The sequence below is a fragment of the Chinchilla lanigera genome, unplaced genomic scaffold (assembly GCF_000276665.1).
Source record: "Chinchilla lanigera isolate Chin_1 unplaced genomic scaffold, ChiLan1.0 scaffold00065, whole genome shotgun sequence".
Taxonomy (NCBI): Eukaryota; Metazoa; Chordata; class Mammalia; order Rodentia; family Chinchillidae; genus Chinchilla; species Chinchilla lanigera.
The window spans coordinates 5730637-5750495 of NW_004955466.1; the positions used below are offsets into that span (position 1 = coordinate 5730637).

At 45.3% G+C, this 19859-nt stretch overlaps 1 protein-coding gene across 5 annotated transcripts in view; it reads right to left on the reverse strand.

Annotated features, from left to right (window-relative positions):
• The window catches only part of Syne2 (spectrin repeat containing, nuclear envelope 2), a 279867-nt gene that overhangs the window by 84121 nt on the left and 175887 nt on the right, over positions 1-19859 (reverse strand). For 4 of the 5 annotated variants that reach the window (XM_005399143.2, XM_005399142.2, XM_005399141.2 and 1 more), the window contains 14 exons: positions 15946-16128; positions 14689-14817; positions 14062-14183; positions 13766-13907; positions 12301-12432; positions 10817-10969; positions 10511-10720; positions 9012-9113; positions 8065-8184; positions 7728-7925; positions 6291-6464; positions 4827-4958; positions 1321-1517; positions 261-393 (listed from right to left, as the gene is read on the reverse strand). In XM_005399143.2, coding sequence (XP_005399200.1) covers positions 261-393; positions 1321-1517; positions 4827-4958; positions 6291-6464; positions 7728-7925; positions 8065-8184; positions 9012-9113; positions 10511-10720; positions 10817-10969; positions 12301-12432; positions 13766-13907; positions 14062-14183; positions 14689-14817; positions 15946-16128 — 2127 coding nt within the window. The remainder of the gene's footprint in view (positions 1-260; positions 394-1320; positions 1518-4826; positions 4959-6290; positions 6465-7727; positions 7926-8064; positions 8185-9011; positions 9114-10510; positions 10721-10816; positions 10970-12300; positions 12433-13765; positions 13908-14061; positions 14184-14688; positions 14818-15945; positions 16129-19859) is intronic. The other variant, XM_013521919.1, reaches the window with a different exon arrangement.

Here is a 19859-nt window from a genome sequence, read left to right on the forward strand (position 1 = left end):
AAAAAAAAAAAAAGACACACACACACACAAAATACATACATATATATATAAAAATATATATATATGGTCAGAACAACTGAACACAGTAAACAAATCTACACACACACACACACACACACACACACACACACACACACACAGCCCTCCTGTCAAGCACTACTCCAGACATGAGATACACACCAGAGAGCACAGGGGATGGAGATTCTCAGGCAGTGGTTTGCTGACCGACACTGACCTAAGCAGATCCTATTGTAACTTACAAAGAATTTCTTTATGTTGCTTCTGATTGTATCCAAGTCCTGAGACACATTGAGGGACTGTTCTTTCCAGTAATTCAAAGTTTGCTGGGAAGATTCCAACCACTTGGTTAACTCATCCGAATCCCTGTTGTAACTAACAGGGGCAAAGCAGGAGAGAAGATAATTAGAATTGTCTGCTGGTGACAGACACCACTAGCATATTTTCGTCTTCCTTTGATGTGTATTTTCTTGTGTTGACCAGCCTTATTACTCAGAAAATTGTGACATTTATAAGGATTATATTACATACAACATATACCATGCCCCAAATTCAACGCTCTTTTATTTTCTGGGACTCCCTCCATTATGGCTAATCAGGAAAAAAGGCATTTTTTTTTATTACTTTTTATTATAGTTATACCCAGAAGGATACTAATCCATTGGTAAGGACAAAGAGGATGCTTTATCTTCCAAATATTTCCTATCAATATGTTTATAGAAAAATATAGTCAGCATATATAACTGCTGCTGGCTGGATGACAATATATTTATCTGATGAAAATATCCAGACACACACTGCCCTCTGACGACTCCTTGAGCTTAGGTGGCCAGCCTTCCGAATGAGAAGAAGGCTTCCTCTCTGTTTTCTACTATCTTCAAATGGTTCAAGGTTGCGCCAACTGAGCAAAACAAACCCTCTGAAGAATGCAAAAGACTTCTGCAAATGATTCTCTTAGTTAAAACCATTTAATTTTGTTTAAGTTATAAAACTTCAGGAAGAGGGTAAACTGCAACATCTGGTGTAAAGGTAACTTACACGTTATTTTACAGTACAACTCCTAGTTTCCATAGATGTAAATGAATATTCCTGGCAAACCTACTGCATATTATTCTGGGTCTAGCAAACCAGTAGCAGAGACCAACCCTGGATTCCATTTGACCCAGAAGGGGATGCAACGGCTTTAGGTTGTTGAGAACACGGGAAGCAGGAGACTGCATGAAGAATTTAGATGACTGCAGGATCCCGCCAAGGTCTTTCTCCACAGACAGTGCAAGCCAATCCACCCTTCAGGCAACGTACCTGAGCAGGTGCTTGAGCAGCGTGTGCAGTCTGTGGAGCTCGTGGTCCGTCTTCCTGTTCAGGGCCAGCCCCTGCTCCTCCAGTCGGGTGATCTGGCCCTCTAGCTCCGGACAGCTCACGGACGCCGCCAGCTGTCTGCCTTCACGCAGCGTTTGGTACAGTCGGGCATGCTTTCCTTCAATGTTCCTTTTGATTTGCTAATAAAAGGCAGGGGCTGAGTTGTTTAAAAGAGAACAAAATCTGCCAATCTAGTCACAAGCACTTGCTTTGAAAACATACACTGCAGGCTACTGAAGCACTATTGAGACTCTCCCCATGCCCAAGCCTGGAGAGACCTGGTTGATGGGTTATTGATTGCCTTTCACAACAAGGTGTGATTATCTATAAAACAGATCCAGCTCCACAGACTTACTGTATGTGGACGAGAAGCCAAAGTTCTGCAGATTGAGTGACTGATTGATTGACTGCTTTTGGCTTTTTTGTGTTTGATTTTTCCTCCAATGTTGGGATTGAACCTAGGGCCTTGTGCATGCTAGGCAAGCATTCTACCACTGAGCTACATTCGCAGCTCAAATCTGAAGATTCTGATCTGACAATTAATTCTATCATCTAAAATTTAAAAACAAAAACAAGCTGGGCGAGGTGGCGGCGCACACCTGTAATCCCAGCACTTGGGAGGCTGAGGCAGGAGGATCGTTGTGAGTTCCAGACCAGCCTGGGCTACAAAGTGAGCTCATGGCCAGTCTGAACTGCATAGCGAGACCCTGTCTCCAAAAGACAAAAAAACAAGAAACTAAAAGCAAACTGGCTGTATAGAGGTCATATGCGGAAGGCTTGACATCTTTCATGCTCTCTTTTTCTGTCTCTCTCCCTTCTCTGTCTCTCTGTCTCTCTCAGAGATCTTGCAGAACTGCCAGCCTGACCATCAACACCTACCCCAAGGGACCCTCTTGTCTCAGTCCTCCAAGGAGCTGGACGTATGGGCATGTGTTACTCTGCTTGGTTTTCAGACAGGTTTTGTTTGACCTAGATATTATTTTGAAAATCATAACTTGTCACATACAATCTGCATAAGCTAGAGAGGTCAGGATTTCCCGTGCCTCTAGAAAGCTGGTTGGAGGATGGGGCATTCCTATGTGGCCGAGGCTGAACCCAGCAGCCCTTGCAGCCCACTTCAGGGAGCCTGCGCCCCAGCTTTCCCTTCCCGGGTCCACACCCCAACTGCAGACCCAGCCAGGGTCCTCACTTCTGTCCTCTGGGCCTCGGAATACTGCAGCCGTACACCAAGGGGATGCACAGGAAAACATTTCTCTGGTGTGTGCAACACGGAAACACTAAGGGCAATGATCTTCTAGAGGCTTCTGAATGTCAGGATTCGGCAGGCAGGAAGGAAGAGAACTTTAAAAGGATGAATTGAAACACACAGCATATTATTAAACCCATTTTACGAAAAACATAAAATTCTTCAGAACCGAGAACACAGGACCCCCTGAAGAGAACTTGTCTCACGGCAATTATCTTCCGAGCCTGGCTCGGCCAATGCCACTTATCCTGACAGCAGTTTCATCTTTAAAAAGAAATTATGAACAAAATAGAACTTCTGCAGTTTTCCAGTGAACTTAAACCTTTTTACAAGTTACCAAAAATTCTAGCTCCCTTTCCCTACTCCCATTGGTAATCTCTACTACTAAAAGGTAGGGGAAAAAAAACACTGAGGTGGGGGCTGAGACAGGATCTCATTACATAGCACAAACTGGCCTCAAACTCAAGGTGATCCTCCTGCCTCAGCCTCCTGAATGCTGGGATTATAGGCATGTGCCACCACACCCAGCAAAAAAAAAAAGTTTCACATCAATGAAAAAAAAAGTTCTGGTCTTTTAAGCCTTCCACTTACACTAAGGCTTTCTAAACCGCTTCAATTTTAGATTCCTCCCTTTTACAAATGGAACCAGATTGTGCTGGTCCCCGGGCTGAGTGGTGGCACAAAGTGCTTGAACATAGTAGCTTCAGCGGCCACACACCTGAGCCACAGGTGTCCACTGATGAAGGTTGCAACGTCATTCGCACACACAAACTGCCCCCTGGCTCCGAGGACAGAGAATGCTCTTATGAGGAGGACTTTGTGGATGGATCTGCTTTTAAGTATGGCAAATTTATTTAAAGTCTTAGAAAAAAAAAAATTTTTTTTTAAAGTATTCAAACAATAGAGCCACACTCATATTTTAGGGGATGTGGGGGAAATAGGTTCATATTAGGGCGGCTAGTATTAGATTGTCTCTTAAAGTACTGTTTTCAACTGCATGCTGTACCCTTAGACCAGTACCCACGCTCACCCTGGGACACTCAGATCTACCTATTGTAGGCTGTGGGGCTCCGAGAGAGTACAAAGCACCGTTCTAGCCTCTGGAGAATGTTCCTCACAGGGGCTAACATGTCCCAAGGAATACCAGGGTCCTGTCATGTATTTCTGGCTTTCATTTTCCCATACAGTCTATTCAGGCAATGAACCTGTTTTTGAAGTTTTACCACTGATAGTTGGGGCCAGGCATGGTATTCTGTCATCCTAGCTACTTTGGGAGGCTGAGGCAGGAGGATCACAAGTTCAAGCCAGGAGGATCACCAAGTTCCACTTGGTGCAACCCTATCTCAAAACTTAAAAAAGTAAACTACCTCTAGTCTGTAACCCAGATTCTGACCTTTTATACAGTATTCTAAAGTGAAAACTAAATACTTTCAAGTTTCTGTTGAGAAGATTTACAACTTGTTTTTGCCTTGGTTATGCTCTCAATGCCACCTGAAAACCACATTAAGGGCTTATCATTTCTATGGCGCTAACATTAGAGACACAAAAACTTTGATAATAACAAGATTCAAAGTGACACAAGAGCAGTTTCAGAGTTTACAGTCTTCTCTAATGCCGGGGGCAGGTAACACATTCTGTTTCACAGCCTATGTCTACTTGGGATGTCAGTAAGGCAATGAAACTTAATAAACGTTTGGAGGCCTCGTGGTTTACAAATTCTTCCCATTTGCAGCTCGTTGCCACAGTAACGGTGCACCAAGTCCAGCCCCGGAGAAAGGCAGACCGAGCTTGATTATCTGCAGTGCCCCTGAGAGACAGGAAGGTCACAAAAGTGACAAATAAGGAAGCGGGGCCAAACCAAGGTCTTCAACCGAAGCCAGACGCATGGCTATGCAAATCTGCAATCCCCCTGTGAGCAGTGTGGTAAACATTTTATTTGTTTTCTTTCCTCTTTAAAAACTGGTGACACAGATGAATGGGTGTCATTGTGGCAGATTCATACACATAACTAACACACTTTGATTGTCTCTAATACCCTCCCGCTCTCCTCTGTCTCACACTCTGGGGAGCGTTTCCATGTGTACAACACAGTATTTCATTCCAATTCAAATCACTCAGCTTCAAAATCCAGCCACTTAGTCAAAACAAAATGCAAGGTGCTGTGGGCCACCACTCGGCTGACTTAAAGCAGGAAGCAAAATACCTGGTACAGTGAGATCCTCTCCACCAGCCTTTCCTCTGTCTCTTCCACCAAGCTCACAGAAGGCAACGTAGAGACGAGAATTTCCAGGTCCTTTTCAAGGGATGCATGGTTTTCATCGAAGTCTTCCCATTTCTAGAGAATCAACAACATGGCACAGTGGGAGTCCGTTTTCAGCTCGGTTTCAGACCATCACAGAGAGTCAGCAAAACAAACATGAACGCCAGGGCCCCGCAAAATTAAAGCACAGATTTCAGGCGGACCTGAGCAATATCCCTCACTCTAGTAAGAGCTCAGTGTCTAATGGAAAATGATTCTGCTGCTTTGGAGGATGGGGTCTGAGAGAAACCTGGTTGCCATTCATGTTCTACGCTTGCATGGTCAGACTGGGTGAATGACGAAGGGAGTTAATGCAATAAAGCACCCCGCAGAGACCTGGCAGTCACAAGAGAGCCCTTCTCTTATTCGGAAAGGCAAGGAGCTTACTTTTAAAATCTTCTGACAGAATCTGCCATCAGGCTGCTCCCTCTCCACTGCAATCCCAAGCCCACCCGACCTTATTCTGGCCTGCACCTGAAGGTCAGTCCTCTGAGGACAGGGACAGTGGGGTACTACGCCTTGCCCTTCATCTTGTGCGCTCCTGCTTCCCCATCTCCGTAGAAGCCCACCCGTTTGGGTCCTAGTACACCACACGGCTGAGTTACTGACCTTAGAAATTATCCTTGGAAAAACAAGTTCACTAATTGTGGTATCTACTCAGGTAGTGGGTCACCTGCTTTTACAGGACCCATGAGGTCTTTTTCTTCAGTACCATGACATATTCTAAGTATCAATTTGGCACCGTAACTAGAGAATAAATGGTGTTAGCATAAAATAACTCCTTCTAACATTACCGAGTTGAATACTTCATTCCCTTCTTTAAATTGTCTTTCTGTGCTAACACTGCCCATGAAAGGCTTACTAAGAAATGGAAACTTTAAAACTGAAAAGGAACTTCAGGCATGTTTAATTTTTCTTTTCTTTTTTTTTGGGGGGGGTACTAGGAATCGAACTCACAACCTCGCGCTTGCCAGGCAGGTGCTTGTGCCACTGAGCTATGTCCCCGGCCCTTAATTTTTTTTGAACTGAGACAAGAATGTCATGATCCATTTTAGCCATGGGATATCTGAGACTAGAGTCCAGTTTCTGAACCAGTAACTGTTTAAGCCAAATGATCTCACTCATGGCCTCAGTGTGCCTTCAATCCTGTTAATTCTTACGTGAAATTAAAAGGGGGAAAGATGTCGCAACCCCCAGATCTGTGCATGAGAAATCCCAGCAAACTGTCCATTCGGGCGGGCAGTAAGCACTAGGCTGACGTTCCCTTCTGTCACTCCCCCAGCTTAGCTCCAGCTTTACCAATGACACTTTCAACACCTGGAGGCGTTAGGCACGGCAGCTACAGACAAAGTTGACAATGCCACATACCTGCAGCAAACTCTGCAGCTTCGTGCCACACTGCTGAGCCTTGTCTTCAAGTGACTTAATTTCTGTTACTTGTTCTGCCCAGAATGTCTCTCTCTTTTCTAACAGAGAAGGAAACGCCTTGGCAGAGTATGTTTGGATCAACAGCATGTCCGCAACAAGCTTCCGGAAAAACACCTGCAACAGGGAAGAAGTTTTTAATATTATTTTCAAATTGTTAAAATTCTTACAACCAAGTCACTTCAATTTTTTATCCAGTTGCTTCTGTTTTATAATCCAAAATCCCAGAATAGCAGCACAGAGTCAGGTGTATAAGAAAATAAAAAGAAAACTGAGATGGATTCCTACACCTCTGAAAACGGATGGGCTTTGAAAAAATTATAAAGAGATATCATCTTAAGTAACGTTTCCCACAAAACAATCTTTTAGGCAGTAGACATGATTGTGGGTCCACTTTGGTGTCCTGATGGATCGTTCTCGCTCAGTTGGTTTGAGTTCTAATACATGACTAGAAGGTGCGGATTCATCTGAAGAGAGTACATCTTCGGCGTGCAAACCGAAGGAGCCCACGTATCCAGCAGATGCGACGCCTGAACCCTTGTTCTCATGCTGCTCAACGGAAGTGGCTAAGCAGAAGGGGTTTGCTCACTGGGGCCGAAAGGGATCCTGGTCCATCAACTTGACCATGTTTGTGCTCCAGACATTTAAGAGGAAGGCTCTCGTCACACAGTCCCTCAGCCTCCACAGCTGGGTCCTTCCCCTGGTTGTCTGGAGAGACCTCCCAACATCATAGAAGCATCTTCTACTCTTTGAAAAGGGCAAACTGTTTGCAAAAGAATCTAGGGAAGGGCTGGGTACACAGTAAGGGAATCAATATTATTTTCTCCTGCTGTGTTCTACTTCTTATTCAGTATTTACCTTTTAATTTTCTTACACCGAGGTCCACCTACCAAAGGCGCTGGACTATGAGCTTTCACAAGGTAAGACTACGCCTTATGCTTTTTATTCCAGCACTTAGGTTACCACACACCTTCAGCTGGTGATCAGGAAATTAGTGGGAAACGGAAGGATTTCCTGTACTAGACACTACAGAATAGTGCATTCTCCTTATGATTCCAGTTCTCAGAAGCCCTTTCCAATCCTATGTCAGTTTCTCCTACTGAACGCTCTCCCGGAATGAATCTAAATTTTAGCCGTAAGTCTTTTGAAGGCTCACTGATGGGTGTCTGTCTTCTAGCTCAGCGGAACATAAGGATCGGGTCTGTCCCCCTCACAGCCGTGCTCCTGGGGCTTAAGGTTCCTGCCGGACACGAATGCATGTTTGCACAGGAAGAAATGGTGCGTGCTTCACCAGGGAAGAACGTGGCTAGTTTCCATCAAACTCAGAAAAATCTTGAGTTCCTAGGCCCTGGAAGGAAGAATCTGACGGCTCGGCCTTACCTTATGGTTCTGTAGGTGGGCCTGTAAAGCGGCTTTGCTTTTGGCTTGTAAGTGGCTCTGCACAAGCTTCTCCTTTCCGATACTGACCAGCTCCCCCAGGCCCTGCAGCAAGGCGTCCAGCTGGCTCTCAGAGGAGAAGGGGCTGCTGAGTTCCGAGTACCTAGCTCTGAGGATGCCCCACATGCCGTCCAGCACATCCTGAGAGGGAAAGGTGTACACAGGTATTTCATCCAACCAAGGAAAGAATTCAGACGCAGAACCCACCTACACCTTCTCGGGAGAACGCAGCCTCCCCACTCGTGACGCCGGGCCGGGAGCGGGCTCTGCTAGGCCGTACCTCTAACTTGTGCACCTCCTGCAGGACTGTGGAGGGTAAGCCAAGCCTCTCCCCTTCGTCTCTTAGTTTGGCCACTCGGTTCTCAGAGTTCTGTAGCTCTGCTGTATACGCCTCTGCTTTCTAAGAGAGAAAGGAGAAAGTGGAGGAGAAGCCTCTGGTAAGTCAGAGAAGTACCTTTTTTGGTCAAAGAAATTAAAGGAAAATGAAAAGCTCCGCATGCCCCTCCTCCACCTCCAGCTCTCCTTGTCCATCTCCCAGGGGCCCCGTGCGGCCCCGCTGTGCCCAGCACACGCTCCTCACACGCAGGACCAGTGAGGAGACCTGCACCTGAGCAGCTCGTCAAATCAGCCCCCAAACCTCCGGCACCTCTCAAGCACACGGTGAGCCCCGTTTCGTAGGGCTGCGCTCTGCTTTAGGGACGGGCAGCGCTTAATGGACATCTGGGCTATTCACAGTGTGGCCAGGTCCCTCCTTCAATGAGCATGTTTATTTTTATGCATCTATTTTATATCCTTGGGAACCGTGGGACTCCAGCCCCCGAACAATCACTGTATGTGCCGGTCCTCAGTTACTGTGTGGTCAGTGAGCGGAATCCACTGGTTCGGGAGCAGAAATGTGTCTAAGATTCTGACACACAGGCAAGCGATCCCCGGAAGCTGGAACAACCAGTGCACCGCCAAGCGGGGGAAGGCCTCTTTCTGACTCCCTCAGCAGCCTGGACCGACAACTTCCTGCCACTGATGGTGAAAATGGTCTCTTCCTATCTTAATACATGTGCCTGAGAGACGTCTCTAATGGTCAGCAGACATCATTTCCATTTTACTGACTTACTCGAGCCTCGCCCCTGCTCTGAAAGGGAAGCGGTTCAGATGCCCGGGGCATGCACAGCGGACGCCTGGACTCTGGGACCCACGGTGACACCGATGTGAATTACTGTGAGTGGTTACCTGGAGCTGGTCTCCAATACTCTGGCCACTGATCTCATTCAAAGACTGCTGAAGAGCTGTCTTACTCTTCACCAGGTGATCATATAATCGTTTTATTTCATTCTGTGTAGAAAAGATAAATGCAGGAAACTGAGCAATCTCATTTAGCCCTTCATGAGCTTTCTTAAATTTAGTTGAGATTTTACAATTTTCTGATGTTGGAAATTTCAAACATAAAGTAGAGGAACCCCCCCGATCATATCACTGAGCTCTCACAAGTCCTGCCATCTTCTGCCCTGTATGTCCCTCTCTCATCAGAATATTTTGAAGCAAATATCAGACAGCAAGTTAGTTAACAGTATGTTGTATCTCAAAAGATAAAGCTCTCTCCATTCAAAAATATTACAATATAGCTGGAGCTGGAGGCAAATGTCTGTAATCCTAGCCCTCTGGAAGGCTGAGGTAGAAGGATCACAGGTTCAAGCCCAGCTTGGGTGACTGAGCCATTTAGTGAGACCCTATCTCAAGATAAATAATACAAGAAGGGCCAAGGATGTAGCTCAGTGCCAAGGCCCTGGGTTCAATCCCCCAGTACTGCCAAAAAAAGAACCCTCCTATAACTAAACAAACAAACCCAACACATTCCTGTCAAAATCCACACGAATTCCTTAGTATGATAAACTATCCAGACAGGGTTCCCATTTCTCTAATTACCTATAATTTGTCTTTTTGGTTCATTTCAACTGGGATCCAGGTGAGGTCTTTCTACTGTGATGGATTAATATTTCTTTTTTTTTGTTTGTTTTTGTTTTTCTCCGATACCGGGAACCGAACTCACGACCTTGCGCATGCCAGGTAGGCGCTTTTGCCGCTGAGCTAAATCCCCAGCCCCTGGATTAATATTTCTTACTAACTCTTTTAACCTGTAGAATCCCACATCCTCTTTCCCTTTTATTTCTTGGATTTGTGCGCACAAACAAAAAAGTGAGTAAGTGATTCTAGGTTTGGCAGACTGCATCCCCGTGGTGCTATTTAACATGTGCTTTCCCCTGTGTCTGTTTTACTTGGATTTCAGAAGTCTGATCAGATTCAGGTTTGACTTTTCATAAGTGGTTCGCGTCTCCTTCTTTTTTTTTATCAGGTAATTTTAGTAGCTTCCCACCAGCCTCTCCGCCAAGCCTCTCCCTGCTCCATCCACCCGAGAGGTCTGCCACATGAACCTACCTGAATCGTACAGGGAAAAACCTTTAACGACTCTCCCTTGCCTAGAAATTAAAATAAAAACCCTCCTGCATTACAATTATTAAACAGCTGACGTATGTAAGAAAAGAAACTTCAGAGTAAGCCCATCCTAATAAAGTCATACACAGACTTTGGAAAGGGACTTCCTTTCAAACGTGTTTCAACCATAAGCACAGGAGGGTCTCACCACCTTCCTTAGCAATTCCTAATCGTGCCGGGAGGAGGGATGAATCAGGGGCCCACGCCGCAGAGCGGCCGCCCTGTGCTCGGCACCATACCTGATAGCTGTGGGTGTAGTCGAGGCCAGCTTTCAGCGACTTGCTTCTCCAGGCAGCCTTCACCTGCGCACGCTCCAGGCAGACTTGGAGGCCATTGAAACAGTCAAGGAGCAAACTGGCGCCCGTGCCAGGCCAAGTCACGGCTTTCAAAAGGTCATCCTTCTTGTCACCCAGCGCTAAATACAGTTTCTTCAGCTCAAGAGCCAGCTCCTGTGAAGTGGACAGGAAGGAAGGCAGAGGATGAGCACTGACCCATGTGGCCTGGGCCGGGCCGGGCCAGGGGCCTGGGGGAAGGGACGGGCCCACCTCGCAGTGCGCCTGCTGGCCGGGCGCGTCCTCCCGCAGCAGCCCTGGCGTCTGCAGCAGCTCCTCCACGCTGCCGAGGCTCTGGCTGAGCGTCAGGCAGAAGTCAAATAACTTCTTGTCCAAACTGACATATTGCTCTTCTGTCACATTTTCCTGAATCACGAAAAAAAAATTAGGATTTGATTCCTTGCCTTTTTTTGGCGGGGGTGGGTGGGGATACCGGCAAACAAACTCAGGACCTTGAGCTTGCCAGGCAGGCGCTTGCGCTGCTGAGCTATATCCTCAGCCCCTCCTTGCCTTTCTAAAAGTACATTTTTCCTGGTTTCGACCGAAATTTCAGTTAGATTTTGTCTTACTAATAAGCTGTCTCAATTCAATGAGCTCTAAAACCTGGACTAGTCAGTGCTCTTACTAATCAGGGAACGAGAGCTAGGCCACAAAAGAAAGAAAACTAGAGAAAAACATGTTTAAGAAACTCAATCTTAGTCGTGTGTTAACTACTGATGAATTACAGTGTCCACCGTAAGACGCAGGGCTTCCTTAGCCAGTCCATCCAAGCGGCTACTTGGTCCCAGATAAACCACACTATCCCTCCTCCCACTGCCTCCTGCCCTCTGCATTTACGGTAGGAGAAAGTGGGTCAGTGGAATTAAGCAGAGCCAGGAGAAGGAAAAGAACTCACAAAAGACAAGCTTGCAGGGGTTAATTAGGAAGAGGAAATACGGTATCTTAAAGGTAGCGCTGGGTGTGTGGCCGTATAGCTCAGGGCTAAGCACTTGCTCAGCAAGCACAAGACCCTGTGTTTGATATCCAGAACCGGGGGAGAAAAAAGAATGAATGATAGGCAGTGCGACAGGGAGCGCGGACTATCATTTATGGACTGACTGTGATCATCAAGGCAACCCTTAAATGCACGGCTCTGAAGAAGCCCTTGGGGCCGTACAATTGTACCCACTGAGTTAGGGAGCTACAGATCCCTTTTAGCACAAGCTCACGGAACTACTTTTTCTTCACTCATGGCTTCCTTGAATGCCTGACCAGCAGTTTAAGAGATGCCAAGGCTAGTAATGACTCACTCCTCCTTGGGCTGCTTCCTCCTGGGTTCTCTGATGCATCCCTAACCTACCCATCACACCATTTCAGGTTAAGTCTACTCAAAGTTGGAAACCTGGCCTGCACCCTTCCCTCTCCTCCTTCCTCACCCTTCCAGCCCACCTCACCACTGCAGACAGCACCCATCAGCCACCGTCCTCTTTCCTGCTAATTCTCGGTTCCTATTTAGAATCCTTTACTCCGGGCAGCCACTACAAAATTTAGCAGACTTGGCAAGCAAGGTCAACTCGATTTGCAGTTTTAGGATCTATTCCATTATGTGCTCCACTGATTGGTAAATAAAATTATGATCAACTTGCAATTAAGATAGTCTACTTCTCTTATTTTTCATGTTTTTGCTATGAGGAAAATGTACAACACGCAGCTTGTACCTGTGTCTGAAGGTCATTAGCTTCCTGGCGCAGGTCTTCAAGCTGGGTCGTGTAAGTTTTCAGCTCTTCAGTTGTAGGGTATTTGAAGTTACACACACTCACACTGGGGAGAGTACTTATACTTGCGGCAACCTACGTAGGAAAGGGAGAGCTAATTAGCAAGAGTGGATGCTGATGCGAATGTAAATAGAAAAATGTCTTTGCGTGCAGTCTTCTGAATTACCTTCTTGGTAAGCATTCTTGTTTACCATATCATTTATATGAAAAAACTTTAAATATTTCAGGCAGCTTTGAAACGTCATGACAGGCTGTATTTAGATACCTGAAGGTCCATTTATGAGGATCAGGGGAAACAACTCATAATTTGAGGAATAAAGTAAAACACTAATCATTCAATTTAATAGCAGAGATACTTACGTTACAAGGTTATCTGTCTACTAATCCATTTATTCGCCTATTTACTATGTAGTTACTAGCTCCTCACTGGCTCCTGGTATAGCTAATTCCTAGAATGACAAGCAAGTCACATGTAGGGATACATTTACACCCTGATCTGGTACTGAAAAGCCAAGTAAGCACTGCAAAAGAGCTGTGATTTCAGGAGGGAATGATCCAGAGTTAATGTCTTTCTGGAAAGCTAATATATTAAAAGAAGGCAATGGTAGATGAGTTTGCCTGGGCAAAGAACTACTGGATGGCATTCGATTCTTTCAAAGAGACCTGAATACAAATTTTACAGTGCATATCGAGGAGGAGAAACCAAGACTATGGCCGTACCAAGGAGACTGATTCAACTTTAACTGGTCAAATAAGGTTGTTGCAGGAGAGAAATCCCCCAGCCCGGGGAAGTGGGAACTCATGGGTAGCCTCTGCCCAGGCAGGCTCAGTCCTGGTTGAACACAGAAGCCCGAGCGCTGTGCTCATCTGCTCCTTGTGGAGAGAAAGGCGGCAGCAGCCAGCAGAGTGGGCCGGCCTGGTAACGTTTGCGGGTGGGAACGGGGATGACAGGCGTTCCTCACACACAAGCCGGCAGGAGCTAGGGCCCAAAGAACCTTGTGATGACTGACGCTCATGCAGCGCTATGCAGTTCTCAAAGCGCCTTAAAAATGAACGTATATTATTCATTCCTTTACTCGTTCAACGAACGGTCACTAAGACCCTGAGTCCCCGGCGCTGTGCTACACACAACTGCAGACCAGGCAGATGTGGTCTTTCTTCTTAGATGCTCCAGTAGCGAAGACAGACACACCGGTGAGTAGTGCAGGAAGCGCTACGATTGGGACGCGCAGGGTGCTAGGGGCACCTAGTGCGGATTCCCAGGATGAAGGCAAAGCGCGGGCCAGGCACGGAGCCTACCTGGCGCTTTGCTTTCTGAACATAAACTGCTACACACTGTGGATTTAATGCACGCTCACTGGGTCCACAGACAAACAGGCTGCTGCACGGGGAGCAGACTCACACTGACCTGGGGCTCCACAACCTGAGGCAGAGGCAGCTGCGTTCTCGACGCCAGTTCATGGCGGAGATATTGCCATTTATCTCCTCCCTGGCCCGGTGATGCAAGGACGGAGTCTGGGGCTTCACTGTCAGAGTCAGATGCTTTGCTACTTTTGAGGACGAAAAAATAGTAAAAAGAACCATCAAAAAAAAAAAATCTATACAATTTTTAAAATTACATTTTATTTTGAGAATAGCTTTTAAAAAAATTTCATCCTCCCAAACGTGTATCTCCTGTTGCCTGACTATTTTACAATGTTTTACCTTGTAGATGATTCCTGAGCAGTATCTTTATCCTGTTGGCAATACTGTGGCCATGTTTTCTTAGCATTACATTCTATGAATTTGATTAAATCTTTCTGTTCCATCGGCTTTAACTCCAGAACCTATAATTGAGTAAGATTCAAATGGCTGGGTTAATCCAGTTTTTCAGTTAATACTTAAAGATTTTTTTCTTCTATTGAAATAATCTTATTTTGAACCACTTTTTAAAATCACTGTTTACTATTTCTCTTTCTTGATTGTCTGTCCTTCTTAACTTCTATTTCTCAAAAGCCCACTTAAAACACTCAAAGAATAGCCAAGTGTTAAACTAAATTAGACATATGTTTCAAAAAATCAACAAAAATACACTACCATGTTTGAGACAATGAGCATAGTGGTGTTGTAGTTACAGCGTTAAGGTCACCCTGGAGGTATCTGCTTAGCTTGATACATGATACAACTTAAAGCTCATGTCCCCAGAATCGGCAGATGGAAGCAACGCAGCAAATGCTGAAAACAGCATTACTGCACACACGCCACCACCCAGGTCACACCCAGCTTAGAGTCAAATGCGCAGAAACTCCAATGGCACAAGGTTTTCTTACAATTGCTGGTGGCCAAAATTACCTGTTGCTGTGGGACATCCTTTAGTCTGCTAAACTGTGGCCTTTCAGTTATAATAGATTCCAGTTCTGAAAGGTAAACTGGCTGGAGAACTTTTTGATGTTCTGAAGGCTTCTTCAGAATGGTAGGAAGCTGTTAAAAAAAAAAAAAATTCAAGATGGCAGACTACATAAAAAGACCTCCCTTATCTTAACCTTACCAGCGGGAAAGTTTATAAAAAGTGACAGTACTTTGTTATACGCTACAGCAAGCGCACAGTAAGATACTGTGATGTAATGCACTTAGAATAACTTCAAAAATCACTACATTTGATGAGACAATCACCTTATTTTCTCAACCTAAGCCATCCAATGAATTACTAAAAGCCAGGAAAATTACTGCCTTCTTGTCTTTAGAACAAAGTAAAAAAAAAATCTAAAAGGGAAACAAATATTATGATTTTAAATTCAAATTTGCTTAATGTTTAAAAAAAAATTTCAAAAAACCCCAGAAAACAGTAGGATGAAAGGGAAAGCATATGGCTTATGTACCTGAAGCCCGTCTTATTACTAAGAACGTAAGTCCCCAAGTGGGAACCACTTACCAAATTTGGAGATAAACCTTACATATATTTTACTCATAAGATGCACATTTCCATTCATGTGTGTATGTGTGCATGTATGTATGTATGTATGACACAGGGTCTCACTATGTAGCCCAGGCTAGCCTCGAACTCCTCCTGTCTCAGCCTCCTAAGTACTGGGATTATAGGCTTGCACCACCACACACTCATATTTGCATTTATAAACACAAGATGCTTTCAAAGATCACGAGAACACTGTCATTGTATCACACTCTGATCAGCATATATAAATATTTGTAAATGAATAACAAAAGTGGCCTAGCAACAGGTTTTTTTTTTTATGTCAAATTTCAATCTTACTTAAAAAAGTCTGCATTTTCTAGTCAATTGGAGTTCTAAAACTCCTTTAAAATACACCCTTCTGATGTAAGAAGCCTCATACAAGCTGCATTATCAGTAAGAACACTCAACCCGCTTAAACCAACCCAAATCAAACCACCGCCAAAAACCGAGGTAAGAAACCTAGACAGGAAAAGGAAATAAAAAGAAGCAAAGCCAGCATGCCCATCCCTTCCAGCTTAGAGACAGGCCATCGCCCCTCAGTACGGCTTCTCCACAGTGGGTTCAGCCCGCCCACCCAGCTTCTCCTCGGCTGGCTGGGGTATGCCAGCACCGTGGCTCCTCCGGCCATGCTTTACCTGGTCCTCGCTGTACTTCTCCTGAAGCATCATCTGGACTTTTTCCAAATTGCACTTCACAGTTCTGAGTTTCAGGGAAAGAACTTCAGCTTCATGCTGAGTCGTTCCACCGTCTCCCAGGCCCTGATCTTTGCAAGTCTCTAGCAGACAGGCAACTTTGCGCTCAATCTCTGTCAGCATAGCCTAGGAAATGAAGGCACGCAGTCAGTCAGTGTGAAGGGCATTTTTTTTTTTTTATTTTAAAGAATAAAACAAGGATAACATAATAATAGGGGGGACTTAGCAAATTACAGACAAAATGGTAGGAAATTATCAATGGTTATCATTTTACATATTATTGTCTACAAAATAGTTTCTCAGGAAAACAAATAGACAAATAATAGTGAGTTACAGACAAAAGAGGTAGGAGATTATCAAGAGTTGTTGTACTATACTTTGGTATCTTCAAAGTGGCTTCTAAGGAAAATAAATAGAGCTATACATGAGTGACCTATTGAAAAATCATTAACTATTCTCAATGGTTGTTGTAGGAAACACATAATAATAAACAGACATCCATTTATGAAATAGGATAGGAACATTACAAACTTTACACAGTTATGGATAGGTTAGTAGGAAAATATCAATGGCTGCTGTAATACGTGGTGGTATCTTCAGAGTGGTTTCTCAGGAAGACAGAGATATGCAAGAGGGACCTATTAAGTAGTTACAGCCTAAGGGTTGTCAAAAATAGCATATTACCTCCTCACCAGTGACTCCTTTCACTGAGGTATGATGGCTGGAAGGAAGGCCAGGATTGAAAAGAAGGACCGAGAGACTTGCACCTGTGTCTAGCAACAGGCTGTTTTCTTGTTCCTCCATAGTCGAAGGGCATTTTTAAGAATTAAAAAAAAATTAGGTGCTGGTGGTTGAACTCAAAGAGCTTTGCTCAGGGGCTGGGGATTTAGCTCAGCGGCACAGTGCCTGCCTGGCAAGCGCAAGGTCGTGAGTTCGATTCTCAGTACCGGAAAAAAAACCAAAATAACAAAACAAAACAAAAAAACAAAACAAAACAAAGAGCTGTGCTCATGCAGGGCACGTGCTGTGCCCCTGAGCGAGACCCCCAGCCCACAGTGTCGCTCCTGAGCAAGTGGTGTCCCCCAAAGGAAGTGAGATTCACTCTCTTTACTTCATGGTCTCAAAAACCCAGGATAGAAGGGCCCCAGGGAAGAGAAAAACTTCCACGTAATTCCTGTGCTTTTCAGCAGGGATGCAACCAAATCAAACCTAACTACAGATATCAGTCTCTGAAATAAAATCTGAAATTTAAAATAAGCAATTCAATAATCAGTTTAGAAAACCACTGCTGCACATATCCAGTAGAACACAGGGTTAGGAACACAGATGCTGGAACCGGACTACCTGGGTTTGGATCCCAGTGCCACCACTTGGTACCTGTGTACGCTTACGCCTCTCACTTTATATGTGCCTGCCTCTAGAAATCTGTAAAATGGGGACAATCACAGGATTTCCCACCCAGGGTTATTGTGAGGAGTTAATGAGTCAAATCCCTTAATCCACAATTTTAATTGGATTTAACCAATTAAAAATATGTACACAGTTTTATGCTTAAAAAGCATTAAGCACAAAATTAAAGAATGCTGACTATTCTTGTTATCTGAGCATCAGTCAAGTAGGACGTTTAAAAGAAAGAAAAAAGAATTCCACACGACTATTTAAGAATTCTTCTCCTTGCTCTTTTTCTTCTCCTTCTCAAGCCAAGTAAACCTCCAAAAATCAGGACACCCCAGAAGAAAAAAAAATTGGAACGAAAAACACTTAGTCATTGATACAAGTGGCCAATTTATACAGAGGTCTAAAAATAAGTCAGCTGGCTGAACTGTTTCCCAGTAAGTCATGGTCATTGTATTCCGCCTCCACGGGTCAAGTTTGCCCTCTCCTGGGGCTCAGGAGACCGCATGGTCGTGCCAACGGGCTGGGCACACAGTTGGCAGAGAAGCATGCTCATATTTCAGCACTGTGATCACAGGCAATAAAACTCGGTGTGTGACTTAAATTCAGGTCCTTGAGGGACACTTAAAGAAAATTTCTATCCTTAAAACACATTCTCAAATAATATAACTCGTTCATCCGAGGAAGCAACTTACATCCTCTAGATTCTGCCGAGCTTAAACAATACGTACTCACACATTTAAGAGTGGCTTTAAACAGAGTGTACTCCTCACCACACCTGGTTATTTTGTGAGTATTTTTTTATGTCTCCATACGTGGTTCCCATGTTAATGTAGCAGGTTGACATTCCACAATTTCATTTAACAATTTCCCTCTTGGTACCACTTTAATACATACTCAGCAGGGCCATGTAGGCATGACTGCCCCATCAGGCAGCTTGTACCACCCGATGAGATGGTCCCACGCCACCCCATGGGACAGTCATGCGGGTACCACCCCCGGTCCAAGCAGGCACGAATGTGGTAAGCTGCTTCCAGGTCTTCAGTTTGGGAGCCAATGCTACCATAATCATTTTTCTCATTTTCAATTATTTTCAGAGGGTAAATGTAACCTAATAGCATTACTGCGTCAAAGATGATGGGACACTGTATATACTGACAACGGATCTTTCTAAACACTGAACCAATCAGACAGAATTACTAACTTTGGTGGATGTATTTTTCTAGACTTTGCCACAGCGATACAATTTTTGCTAATGTAATACAGCAACAAAAGGTCAGCTGTTTTACCTCACGTTTTTAATAATCAAGGCTAAATATTTCTTATCAAATATTGAATTACCAGATATAATTTTTCTTGACTGATCTGTTTTGCTCTATCCTTTGGCCATTTTTCCGGAACTTAGCCTTTACACACCACTTGCAGACTTTCCACGTATTTCAATATGAAACTCTGTCACGCTGTCAAGTGAGTGACCAAAGACGGCCCTGGTGTGTCGGCTGCTATGTTCTTTCTTCCCAGCAGGTCAGAACCATCGGTCCTGCTGCACTAAAGTCCATTTCTAAATGTATTTTGTGGCTTTAGCTTGGCCCGAAGAAGCATGTTTTCAGCCATTCAGAGCACGCCTGCATTGTATATACCTCAAACCCATGCTGACATCTGTCAGCCAATAGTACAGCAAACCCCGGGTATAAAAAATGCCCAGACTGCTGCCCTGCGGAGCTCACAGACCCGGGGACTCTCCATCGGGCAGGACATCACCCAGACACTTAAGTTCCCTTTCCTCCTCCCCTGGGCAGCAGCCCACTCCCACCCCAACCCTCCGCCTCAGCCTCTCGGGGAAGGCCTCCTGCTCGGAGGGACCCTTTCCCTCTAACCACGACCCTGGCAAAGCACTGCTCACATGAAGTCCCCTGGGAGCTCCTGCCACCTGGTGGCTGCGCCTTTGTGTGACTTTGGAATCCTGACACTGGGAGAGAAGTGGCGATGAGGGTGGGACTCCAGGGATGACCACGGAACTGGCATGGAGCCCGCCCCATCAGCAGGCAGCAGGGTGGCAGGCCGACCCTGGACACTGTGAGTCGCTGGACTCACAATCCGGAATGCGTCAGGTTCAGCCTTGTCTGCATTGTGCCGCACTTGTCTTTTTCAAAAGCCCTCGTTGGGCCTTATCAGCCAGGCCAAAGGGCAGTGTCAGTATCTGAGCAAGCTACTAGAGCTGACCGTCTGGACCGACGACGGGGGGCAGTGACGATCCGCCCGCCCCCCAGCCCCACGGCAGCTCTGGGTGTTGTAAGCGGGGCCAAGCCAGGCGAGGAGGCACAGCCCTGCAGTGAGGACAGCCACCCTGCCCACACAACGACCGCAACTGCAGGAAGAGTTGCTCAGAGCCAGGCAGGGAAGTGGCACTCAGACCAGGGGACGCCTGCAGGCCTGGCACAGAAACAAGTCAGTATGGCAGA